Genomic DNA, 13,283 nt, shown 5'->3' with positions numbered 1-13,283 from the left:
AGTTTTTCAGTGCTGCACCAACTTTTGTGTATGTTTTATATAAGGTTCTGGGTTCCTTTTTTGTGCAATTGCTGCTGACCTCATTAGAGTCTTACGTGCTCTCTGATCTTATATTCATCATATAGTTTTACTTATCTGATCCTCCACTCCCCTGGCAGACAATGCTCTGCTCTACTTCCCTGCGATCTGGCTATGGACCGCCCCTCATCATTCTAATGTGCAATGCAGCGCTATGGACTCTGCATTTGACTTAATGACAGTGGGGGACCTGAGAACGCCAAAGCATAGAGAAGAGGCTGTGGGGACCAGTTTTACAGCCTGAGGGTGCTTGCAATAGCGAAGAAAACGGGACAGACTTTTTTTCTGGCTGGGGGTTGGTATTTTGCTCATCCTCATATAAAATACAATTATTAATATTTTTTTAATCATTGTCGCTTTTTGTTCTTGCAGGTGGCCAGTCGAGTGCAGAAGTACTTTATAAAACTGACCAAAGCTGGCATCCCAGTGCCAGGGCGAACTCCAAACCTTTACATGTATTCTAAAAAGGTAAAAAAGGACAAAGATTTTTCTCTGATTACTTCGTGTGTTCCGGCATCACTGTTTTCTTTGTGCTGCCCAGTGAGCCTTCTGCCCGTAGTTTCTCTGTCTATTATGGCTCACTCTTAGTTTCTATTTAATTCAGGAAATAATTCATAGATTAGTTGTCTTCATTTCAGCCACCAGGTGGAGCTTTTGCCTCTCTTTTATGTTATTAGTATGGCTACTTTCCTGCTGTGCTTCAATAAGCCCATTTAGAGGACTCGCCGCAAATCATCGCAGCAGTGACTGTTCCCTTATCAAGGGGTTTATTAGGAGTTTTTTAGGTTATTAGGAGCTACAAAGCAAGTAACATCTGCTGAGCTGTCATCTTAGATTACCCCTAATGGCTCATTTATAATGGAGAGTGGGTATTGCTTTCTGTTATGCACCACTGTGCTATGCACACTGCAGCCCATCTCATTCATAAAAATCGGGCAGTAATTTGTAGCCAATGAAGTCCCACAAAGCTTTGTGATTGGAGGAGAGCAGGTCGATTAGCTTGTGTTTTTTTAATTAGCAGAACTGTCACAGTCCCAAAGCCAGCGGTGTGCTAAGCATGTGTGTAAAGCACATTGCTGTGCTTTATATATATAGGGTGCCTGTTTGTTTTTTTTTGTTTTTTTCATTTAAAGCAGCTATACCGCTATTTTATAAATTACCCCCTCCCCCCCATAGTATTGGAAAAACAAAAATTGCATATAGTGAAATAAATTATATTTAAAAAAAAAAAAAAAAAAAAACATTTAAAATGGGTAAACTGCTATCCCCTTTTACCCTATTTGACTTGTTTTTCCACTCCAACTTGCAATTTGCCCCATCCCAAATCTTAAAAAGGAATTTTTGGTAATCTTGTGAGAACCTATTATATTAGGTTTTTTGTATTCGGCTTCATGCATACAGGACATTTAGCCTAAGGTGCATGAGATTCTGGTATTTAGTGGGGTGGAAGGTACAGAGAGGCTAAAAGCTGCTGCAGCTGGATAGTTCACCAAGTGGTAGTGGCGTCTCTAGGCAGGTGCGGGGGGTGCGTGCCGCACCGGGTGACACCTATCACACAGGGTGACGCTGGACCTTCTCCATGAAAAGGTAAGTTTAAAGAAAGCCGATGAACCCCGCAGGATGGATCGGATCTGCGGATTGAGCATAAGAGATCGGAGTCCGATCCATTATGCTCCCCAGTCCACAGATCTGATCCATCCTGTGGGGATCGTCAGATTGCAACCTATACGGGGTTAACTGATCTTTCCACGAGCTCCACGAAAAGGTAAGGTTTAGAGCAAGCCGAGGATCCCCGCAACATGGATCGGATCTGCGGATTGGGGAGCATAATGGATCAGACCTTTTTGTGGAGCAGGTCCGGTGTCACCCTCGTCGGAGGGGTGACTCCAAGTGTTACCGCACCGGGTGACACCAACCCTAGGGACGCCCCCGCCAAGTGGTACTAATTAGAATGCACTGCACCAAGAGACGAATGCCCAGAATGCATACTGATACAGTTGACTTTTTCTGCATTTAGAAAAAGCTAAATGCAGGAGTGCCAGTGTGAATGCTGCATACAGTCGACCATACAAGTGAATGGGTGTACACAGCTGAGCTTTTGCAATGGCATTTACTCATGCATGTGCATATGGTACGTCTCCTTGTATACCCCACTTGACAAGGCTTCTTCAATAAATCATAACACCATCTGCCCACATCTCAACCCTGGCCAATCAGAGGAAGCCTGTATTCTTTTGATTAAAATACAAGGCTGAATTGCAAGGAAGCACTCTGCTTGACTCTTTAACTCTGACAAAAGATGGGAAATCGCCTTTACTGCTGGCGGAACACATTGCTGATTACTGTATGTAGCTTGTGCTACTATAGTGCATTACAGCACACCCCAAGGCTGCATCATTAAAGTGGTTCTAAAGGCTCCAGTCTATGCATGAAAGTAAAAAACCTGTGTGTAGGAACCCCCCCTAACATTTACCTGAGCCTCATCCCGATCCAGCGATGTCCACGAGAGCCTCTGTTCTCCGGGGACTCTCACTCCTGATTGTCTGAGGCAGTAGCGGGAGCCATTGGCTCCCGCTGATGTCAATCACAGCCAGTGAGCCAATCAGAAAAGGGAGGGGACGGGGTCGAGCCGCTGCTCTGCGTGTGAACGGACACACAGAGCCGTGGCTCCGGGGCGCACCTGCTCAGGTGCCCCCATAGCAAACTGCTTGTTGTAGGAGCACCCGACAGGATGGAGGGGCCAGGAGTGCCTGTGGTGGGCTGCTCTGTGCAAAACCATTACACAGAGCAGGTAAGTATGACAGGTTTGTTATTTAAAAAAATAAATAAATCTTTAGTATACTTTAAGTAATGGAAATAGTTCATTTGGGGCAGCTTGGCTCAAGCAAACTATTTAAAGTGGTTTGTAAAGACAGGAGATTTTTTACCTTTGTTCATTCTATGCATGAAAAAAAAAAAACCTGTGTGCTGCTCCCCCCCACCCCCATATACTTACCTGAGCCCGATTTTGATCCAGCGATGTGCACGAGAGCAGTGGTTCTCTTGGCTCTTTCCCTCTTCATTGGCTCAGACACACTGCTGTCAATCACATCCAGTCAGAAGGGAGCCGGGTCGAGGCCAAGCCGTGCTCTGTGTGTCTCATAATCACAAAGCGTGCTGCTCAGAAGCGAGCACACACGAGTGTCCACAGAGCAAACGGCTTGCTGTGGGGGCACTCAATGGGGGAAAGGAGCCATGAGTGCCAGTGCAGGACCCAAGAAGAGGAGGATCAAGGCTTCTCTGTGCAAAACTGATGCACAGAGCAGGTAAGTATGACATGTTTGTTGTTTATAAAAAAAATCTGCCTTTACAATCACCTTAAAGTGAACAATAAAAATTAAATTCTACTTTAAATGCCTTAGTTTTTTTCTTCCATAAATAATTTTTTATTCACTTGCAATGTAAAAATGTAACTACTTCAGGAGGTGTCAATTTCTAGCACAGCCCCCAACCCTCCTTTTATGCCATTGCCCTCTGCTCTTCTGGGCTGGACCAGCTCCTCTGTCCTTATGTTCACCTCCCTATAATAACCTTTTATATTTTTGCTCGGGGGTGGAGCAAAAGACAGTACTATAAAGTGTCACTTGAGTGTCAGCTCTGAGTCTGCTGGGGCTGCTGACATCACATTCAAGAGGGTGACACCCAGTAGCAGTCTCCCAGTCCTTTAGGATGTCTACACAAGGGAGGCTTTTACAAGTAAATCGCATGTATATAATACATTAAATGTACATATATTCTTAAGGGAAGATTGTTGTTGAAATAAATGATCTGCAGACAGGGTGTCTTAAATATTTTTCCTGCTGTTGTATACACAGCCTACCAATAAGCGACAGCATATCCTCAACAAACACCTCTTTAAACCCTCTACCTTCATGACATCCCACGAGCCTCCTGTGTTCATGGAAGAGGATGATGACCACTCCAGTTTCCACAGCCGGGACCTCGACACAGCTGCTGACGATGATGATGAAGTCTCGGTAATTGTGGTCGACCTATGTGTTTACAAATCTTGTGTATTCCATTTTATCGTTTTATAGCCTGGATATATGCTGTCCACCATCACCTGCCATATTCTCCTCCTTCAGGTGAATCAGCAGATCGCTCGTGCCGTGCAAGTCTCCCCCTGACTTGTCAGTATATCTGCTTGCTCGTACATCCCATACGGGCAAACAGGTACTTACTGACAGGAAGGCTCAATGAACTACCACGGCCCTGTGGAGTGCCGTGGTAGTTCATTGTAAACTACAAGCTGACTGCCGCAAAGGCTGTCGGAACTTGTATTTTTTGCAATTCACAGAATACTGTGAATGAGTGATGTGGCCTGGCACGTGGAGGCCTGAACGGCTGTGTTTTTTACAAATTGTGACAGCTAATGGGGAGGAGAAAATCCCCTGCTAGTTGTCACAATGAGGGATCTGGTGGGGTTGCGGGTTCCCGTCTGACTGTAACATGTTACACCCTGAATATGGGTATAACATGTTACAAAAGGTGAACTTTTACCTTTTTACACAAGCTTCAGAATTAATAATGTTATACACCACATAGCTTTAAAAATGATTGGAAGTTATCTATCCCAGTTTTGACTGCTTACATTTTGGTTTAGTTACATAATGTAATCAAAAATGATCAAACATTTAGTGAAAAAAAAGCAACAATATTTTTTAGGGTACTATTGAAATTATAGTTTCATGAATAAACAGATCCATACATGTCTGGCCAGCATAATACATCATACCCAGTGATGTTTTATCCTAGCTACAAACCTGAATCTTGGCTTTCTGCTCCATGGTGATTTCTGAATTTAGCATCATCCATTCACAGATCCATTTACAGGGATTTGTGAATGAAACACTACAAGTCATCTCACAGAGAAAGGCCTCATGCACACTGGGTGTCAAAAACAATGCTATTAAGGATGTACCTACCCACGCCGCCATTCGTGGCCGCTGCTGTCAATCACCGGGTCCGGGCTAGTGATTATTCGCCAGCGCCCAGGGATTGCCAAGCATCTCCGATGGGGAGGAGAACTGTATGTAAACAATACAGTTCTCCTTCCTGTCAGCTTGTGCACACTGCTTTGGATGGCTGTGCACAACACAGCCATCCAAAGCAGTGTGATTACAGTGAAGCACACACACAGAGCTTACTGTGAAACAGCACACAGTTAACCCTTTGATCGCCCCTCATGTTAACCCCTTCTTGCCCAGTGCCATTAGTACAGTGTCAGTGCTTTTTTTTCAGCACTGATCACTGTATTGGTGTCACTGGGGATGTCAGTCACACCAAGTCAGTTCCCCCCAGTGTCAGGATACCCACCGCAGTCCCGCTATAATTCGCTGATCGCGCCATTACTAGTAAAAATAAAAATTCCATCATCTATATCACCATTTGTAAACGCTATAACTTTCACGTAAACCAATTAATTTACACGTATTGGGATATTTTTTTTATAGCAAAGATATGTATAGCTAAAAAAATAAAAACCGCACAGGCTATCAAATCCCATGAAAAATAGCTCAATTCGTGGGAAAAAAAAGGACGTACATTTAATTTTGGTGCACTGTTGCATGACCACACAATTGTCAGTTAAAGTAACGCAGCGCCATAATGCCTGGTCAGGAAGGGGGTTAAAGCCTCAGGAGGGCCTAGTGGCTAAAAAAAAAAAACTTTACAAATGCTTTAAGCCCCAAAACAGTAGGTCTGTACCTCCATACAGACCTACGGCTGGAATAAACTCCCATGCTAGGCGTGTTTAGCGCTTGAGTATTCATTTTAGTGGCCAGACTAAAGCGGTATTCTTGATGTGCCTTTACACATTTAAAAAAAGTAGCTTTACACATATTTTTTTAATGCTGCTTTTTTCCTGTCAGGGAAAAGACATTCAGGAGAGCCTAGTGTGCATGAAGCCTAAGAGTTGCCGACCCCGAGCAAGTGTGTAGATTACTAATTCAGACGGGTGGCTTAAATAGAAATAGGGCTTTTTTTCCCCCCCTGTTTATACTTACCTAGGTGGATGCAGCATCAGCCTGATGCTGCTTCTGTTCCCCGCCGGCTTTAAGGGTGGGAACTCAGCGATTACATGACCGCTGAGTTCTCCTCTCCACTCTAAGCAGAGAGCGGTGACTGTCAGTCACCTCTCTCTGCTCAGCCCCCCAGTGCTCACTGGATCTGCTGGACTGAAGGGGGAGGGAGCGGCTGGCTCAGGTTCTCAGCTCTTTGCTGGGAGGCTGAGCCAGGGGCTGCTCCAGACTCTGGGGTGGATCCCGACTTTGAAATCGGGATTTTTCTCCAGCCTGGACTGGCTGAGTGACGTCAGCCGACAGCAGACTTCAGTCCACTATCAACTGAAAATGGGTCACAGGAGTGCAAAACGAACTGCACTCCTGTGAGCCACAGGAGAAGTACAGCCAAAAAAGCTTTGGCTGTACTCCTCCTTTAAAGTTTGAAAGCTGGAGACGGCCAGGCAGCTAGCAATTTCAGAATTGGGTCAGCAAAGGCCGCTCCTATATTTCGGCAAAGGTTGGTTTTATCTGCAGGATTGGTCCTTCTATTAGGACATTGTTATTTGACTATGCCAGCAAGAATTCCTGCCAGACTACTAAATACTCAGGAGACGTACATAAAACTTGTCCTGATATAGAGGAAGCTTGTAGGTCTTTATCTTACTCTGGAAGGATCATCCACACACTAACCTGTCTCCCCACAGGATGAGGAGTCCATTCCCACTGCTTACCATAGCCTACCAGAGTATAAAGAGCTACTTGAATTGAAGAAACTGAAGAAAAGAAGACTCCAAGAGATGGAGGCTGACAGTGGATTTATGCAGCACGTTGGCTTCAAAGTAAGTTCGTTCTGAGACACAGAAGGGGAGATTTACTAAAACTGATGCACACAGAATCTGATGCAGCTGTGCTAAGTAACCACTCAGCTTCCAGGTTTTATTGTCAAAGCTTAATTTAACAAGTCGAAGTGAGAAGCTGATTGGCTTCAATGCACAGTTTCCCAGATTCTGTGTGCACCAGTTTAAGTGAATCCCCCCCACTGAATGGATTTGTCTAATGCTGTAATAATTTGTTTCCAGATTATAGAGGAAGACAGGGCTCACTATGTAATGCCCATTTCTTACAAGCAGGTGGCACTATATGATGCTAAAATGGAGTTTTAAATTTGTATCACAGTAGATCAGTCAAAGTTAAAGCCAATGTTGTCTTCTGGTAAAAAAAAAGATGTACTGAAATATATTTTATAATGTACACTTTTTTTTTTGAGTAAGTAGAAAACCTCTATAGCTGCTTCCTTTGTTCCTGATCAATAGGTTTGCATTCTCCACCAATCAGCTGTTTATCAAAGCAGTGATGCAACTGCCACCACAAAGAGCTCCTTATTTTTTTTTCCCCTTCCATCCTTAGGAACGCATTCATTTAAGTGAGTTTTCCAAGGCTGGGCTATAACTTTATGACAAAGTCAGCAGTGGAATTCCAGGAGACAGGCATGAAAAAGTTCAGGAAATGGACACGCACTGGTAACCTCTGAGGTTCTTTAGGGTTGCATCAAGAGCAAAGAATTCCACTCTCTTGAAATTGGAAAGCCTCTCTAGTTGAAGTAAATGGATAATTTACTTAGGAAGTGGATCCCCCATATCAGGACTCTACTTGCATCAGCCCTACTGTATTGATGAGTTCCATTCATTGTGCTGCCTGTGTAGCAGTTTAGTTTAACATGTATTTCCACTTCTGCAGTCACAATAGAGAAACCTCCACTATGTGTGTATTATGTGTTTCCAGTTAACAAACAACAACAGAAATATTCCCAGCTCACTTACCAGCTAGCCTGCAACAAACCAAACTGTCCTAACAGTTTACGTTAAAAGCAGGGGTTTGGTTTGCACACATTTGCAAATATATGTGTAAGCTGCAGAGGCCACGTCATGGCACCCCAGTATACTGCAGTCCTAACAAGTTTTGAGAGCCTCCAAAGTTGGAGCACATATATAATAATGGATAGATTAAGGGCATGTAAGCCTGGAGGGAGCCTACCCCTCCTTAATGGTACAGGTGTGTACTGTACACCCAACAAGAGCACAATGGCAATGAAGGTATCCAGTGCGTTCCCTCAATAATTCACCAACAATACAAACAAATGGCAACCACCCTAATCTATAACTGGCCTTTGCAGCAAGGAGCACATGGAAGGGCGAGAAAGCATACCTAAAATTAATTAAGGAAAAAAAAATACTTCCCTTAATCCTCAAGTTGTTACTCTGAGCAGGTTTATATATAGGAATGCAAACTATTTTAAAGAATTTCAAAGTTCAGTTAGATGGACAAACTGACGGGCAGAATTAATTGTCCAAGTATTGAGGTTTGTAACCCTTTGTTAGGACAGACATTAGACATCTAGTTTACAAGTGATAATGAAATCTGCCAGCACAGTGCAGACAGGGATAATTATGGTAAACATAACTCCTCAACTCCCCCCTACCTTAACATTACATACAAGGGAGAAGCTAGGTAGAATTTCTAAGGGCATAAAAATGCAAATAAAAAGGTAAGCAGCAATTGTCAAATATGTTAATAAGTTGATCTATGTTCTAGATGTTATCCCAATTTGGCTGCAGAAGTGGAAATACACCTTAAGACATGCTATGCCAATGAAGCTGGCTATAGATGGCCTGCTTTCTCCCTGATAAGGAGGGAGTGGTAACATTGGTGTATTTGCCCCTGGTGCCTTTCTTGTGACAATTAACCAGGCAACAGCACACATCCTGTATACCATTTTAGGAAACCCCTGTTGTGCAGAGATATTCTAGAGCGGTGTGTGTCAATGTTTTTTCAGTCGCGGCACCCTTTAAAATTCTGCACAATCTCAAGGCGCCCCGTTGTAAAATGTAAAAAAACTAAACTAATAGTTGTACACAATGCAGCAACATCCACATATGTAGGACACCCATTGTTAGAGGTGATTTATTCTTCCAAAGCAAATGCACTTTTACACTCTGGTACTGACTAGTGTTTTTCTTCTCCCTCACTCCGCTAATGTGACCCCAGTGCTGACACAGAGGGCAAACGAGGGTGCTGTGCACCCAATGTTGTCCTTATCAACTGATGATGTCACTGGTTGTTAGGAGTCCTGCAGCTGGAAGGTTGTAATAGTGCACAATGAAATCCAGTGGCTTTGTATGACTAAAAGGCAGGCTTCATCTACCCGCTGACTTGTATACAGTTTGTGGGCAATTTTTAAGCTTTTGATAAGGCACCCCTGAAGAATCCTGAGCTCACCCCAGGGTGTCTGGTCACCTTGGTTGAAAAAGCCTGTTCTCGAGAGTTGAAACACTCTTGAGTGATATTGGGTGGTTGAAAGTGCCTATTACCCCTTTTTAGGTGGGCCTGAAAAGCCAGTCCTTGCCTAAGTGCCACATTGCACCACCGAATCCGGGTTTGGGATAAGACCAAAGTGCAGCTTAAGTGGACTGAAATAGAGGGCTAATGTGTTTTTGCTCCAAGGTTCCCAACCTGCCATTCACTCCTTACATAGAGACCTCCTTCCTTCTCTGCCCTATTACCTTCCTTTGATAAAATTGTGTTTCAGTCAAGAGAGTGATCTGTAAATGCTTTTGTTATGAGCAGCTTTTATAAACCATTATTTATAGTAAGTTATATTGTGTGATTTTATAGTCATTTTGTATAATTACGCCTGTGCTGTTGTCTTTCAGTGTGATAACTGCAGGACAGAACCTATCCAGGGTATCCGGTGGCATTGCCAGGACTGTCCTCCTCAAATGTCTGTGGACTTTTGTGACTCGTGCTCAGACTGGTGAGTGTGCTGGGAGCCAAATATGTTAAAGGAAACCTGTCACTAAGACATAAACTATCATTCATAGGGAATAGCAGGCAGTATAAAATTCTGATGCATCCTCTGGTCTTGTAATTATTCTGCTCCAGCTATGGAGTTTGCACACTGTGCATCTCACAGGTTTGTAGTGGCAGCTTGTGACCCTTAAGTAGTGTTGGTCTGTACGTTATTCCCCTATGACTGGTTCACTTTAAATTGGTTATGCTGGGCTGAATTCACAGTTGCAACTTATATCCAACAGCGGATGTCAGAATAATTCTAGACATCTATAGGGACATCTTTAGGGACAACTTTACCTGCCTTTTCTACGCTGCATTAAGCATCATGCTGAAGTCTATTGAAAGAGAGAAACTGGTCTAAATAGAATCAGTTGCCGACCGTCCTGTAGCAGTAAAGCCCTGTGTTACTTTGTGCAGAATCACTTATATACACGTTACTCTGGTTTTCTGGGTGGGGGACGAGCGTGTCTGCCTACCCGCGCTGTCATTGGCTCCTGTACATGTCAGTCAAGCAGATCCCTGCCAGCACCTGGTGATCGACTGAGCAAGCGACAGTAGAGAGATCTGTGAATATAAACAACACCGATCTCTCTCCTCCTTGGTCACAGCAGGTCACATGGTACTGGCAACGAGGCCGGTACACAGATCTGTCTTCGGCTGTGTCCGAGGTACACAACCGGTGACAGATCTCACCACAGCGCAGCCCTGTGGGCACGTGCAAGGCACGATCTGGGAAGGACGTCATATGACGCCCTCCCGGAGGGACGAGAGTCCTGCCCAGCCTATAGTAAAATGCGAGTAACAATACCAATACATTTTGGCCTACATTTTACTTTTTAAATGTTTTTATTGGATATGTTTTATACCAAAAGAAAGCACTATTTGTGTGAAAAAAATTACATAAATTATATTTATGTAAAGTGTTGCATGACTGCACAATTGTCAGATAAAGTAGCACAGCGTGGTATGGGAAAAAAATGGCCCGGTTATGAAGGGGGTAAATCTTCTAGAGGGTAAGTGGATAATCTGGTCCAGTAAAAGCCCAGTGCTGCTCTCTGTAACTTCTTTCCTTGGACTACACTCTGTTCCCCAACATTAACGGGTGCAGAGAGCTGTGTATACAGTATTAAGCAGTCTATAAATGCATCTGCTTGACTGTCCGAGGAATTCAATTTCTTTTGTCTATGCTTGTTCCAGGTCATTGACTTAAAGTGGAATTGGACCCACAACCAAAAAATGTATTATATTGCAGCTTGCCAATCATTAGATGTGGTGGTTGCATTCTTTTTATTTTTTTAAGGCTTTTTTTCTGTCTGTTTCAGCTGGTGATCTGGCCAGTAACTCTGCCTGAAGGAGCACAGGGGGCACCTTTGAACAGCAGCATTGTCAGATTGAGGAGAGAGGAGTGTTACATGTACTAGCAGATATAAATACATTAACAAAGTCAAACTTCAGCTAATACTTTATAAGCAGTTACAGCAAACAGTTTTTTTTTATTTTGGGATAAAAGTTTTACATAAATAAAAGCTGATCATTGGAAGCACCCCTGTAAATGGTTTGTCTCATCTCCTGTAATTGATACATTGCAAAATAGTTTTTTCTTTTGAAAAACAGCAGACTTTTTGGTTAGATAACCAGGTGAAAATATAAAGTCTAAAAAAGAAAATTAATGCAGCCATCACATCTAAGAATTGGTAAGCTGCAATATAATAAATGTTTGCTTTTGGCTTTAACATCACTTTAACGCATTGAAGCCAAAGCATGATTATGACAACCAGATATATAGCTTTTTGTGGAGTCAGAAATGGCAGCTTTCATATTAATATACATTAAGTTGCTCCAGCTATCTGGTTGGTTTCATTTCTGTAATGCCAGAAGTGATAAAATGATTTCTGTCTAGCACATATATTCAGCAAAGTGTCAGCTGCCATGTGTGCAAAAAAAGGATATTTAAACAAATTGTAGAGATAAGCACCGTCTGCATCACTGTAGCTAAGCCCACTTCACCAGCCAGTTGTAAACTGTGTGCAGAAGTAATGGATTCTGGGGTTCCAGAGATGTCCCACAATAGAGACCGAGCCCACAGATTGTCTGCAGATAATGAAAACTAAGGGACACAGATGGGGTACCTGATGACACCTGTCTACTACTGTAGAGAATGGTGATGAAGCTATATCAGCTCCATTGTAAGCCCAGACCTGGTAGTGTGTCCATGGTGGCCTGTATTCACAGGGAGTGTTGTCATTCAACCCTAACATGCACCCGTGTCCAGACTACGGAAACAAACAATTTACATATTCTTTACATGGAATTGAAGAGCTTTCAACCAAGCCACCCCTGACCTCCTTAGCTGCTGTTAGGGTAAATCACACCGCTATGGCAGCTCTCCTTTTTCGGCTGCGGTAGGGAGCAGTAAGGTGCATGATTTAGTGCATTATTATTATTATACAGTATTTATAAAGCGCCAATGGTTCCCTCAGCGCTGTACATTACAAAGGGGGACAGAACATGTGACAGAACAATACCAATACAATGCAAAACATGAGGGGATCGAGGGCCCTGCTCTTTCGAGCTTACAATCTAGGAGGGAGGGGATAGGGGCACAGGAGGAGATAGCTGTGGGGGATGGAGTGGTAGGAAGAGTGGAGGAGGTCGGCAAGTTAGCAGGGGGTGGGGTAGGCTTTCCTGAAGAGATGGGTTTTCAGGGTGCGCCTAAAGGAGAGGAGAGTAGGTGATAATCTGATGGGTTGGGGCAGGGAGTTCCAGAGGATGGATGACACCCTGGAGAAGTCCTGGAGGCGGGCATGGGAGGAGGAGACCAGGGAACTAGAGAGAAGGAGGTCTTGTGAGGAGTGGAGTGTGCGTGCTGGGCGGTACTTGGATAGATCGAGATTAGTGCATCACGTGGCTCCCTTTTTTTGTATAAACTTTATGTGAACTTGATTCATGACAATGTATGGCAGTTCGATGCGCTGCACTGTCGTACATTCCCATGCAATTTGGCACGGTGCGCTGCAATAAAATGCAGCATGTCTGAACTTTATTGCAACACGCTGCAGCGCAGCCACAGGCTGCATTGTAGTGTGTATGGGACACATAGGAAATAATGGTTTTCTGTGTGTCCCTGCAGTGACAGGTGTTTTATAATGTAGTAATACATCAGTGACTGCAATATATGTGGATTAGTCCTTAACGTGCAATCACTGATTTTTAAATAGCCTCAAAGATCCCATCGAAGACAGTTTCTGTTGTTTTCGCATAATCTGTGGTTTGTTTACATCAAAGGACCAGCAGCCTGCCAAGAGTCTGCTGTTA

General features: G+C 43.6%; 1 protein-coding gene across 2 annotated transcripts in view; it reads left to right on the top strand.

The window, feature by feature from the left end:
• ZZZ3 (zinc finger ZZ-type containing 3) overlaps positions 1–13,283 on the top strand; it is a 77,529-nt gene that overhangs the window by 60,132 nt on the left and 4,114 nt on the right. For both annotated transcript variants that reach the window (XM_089692187.1, XM_089692188.1), the window contains exons 8-11: positions 451–546; positions 3,933–4,094; positions 6,824–6,958; positions 9,830–9,930. In XM_089692187.1, the coding sequence (XP_089548313.1) occupies positions 451–546; positions 3,933–4,094; positions 6,824–6,958; positions 9,830–9,930 (494 nt within the window). The remainder of the gene's footprint in view (positions 1–450; positions 547–3,932; positions 4,095–6,823; positions 6,959–9,829; positions 9,931–13,283) is intronic.

This window comes from Staurois parvus, unplaced genomic scaffold (genome assembly GCF_062004578.1).
Source record: "Staurois parvus isolate SC_StPar_1 unplaced genomic scaffold, SC_StPar_1.0 ptg000578l, whole genome shotgun sequence".
Taxonomy (NCBI): Eukaryota; Metazoa; Chordata; class Amphibia; order Anura; family Ranidae; genus Staurois; species Staurois parvus.
The sequence above is the reverse complement of the archived record's forward strand: the minus strand, read 5'-3'. Positions and strand labels throughout refer to the sequence as shown.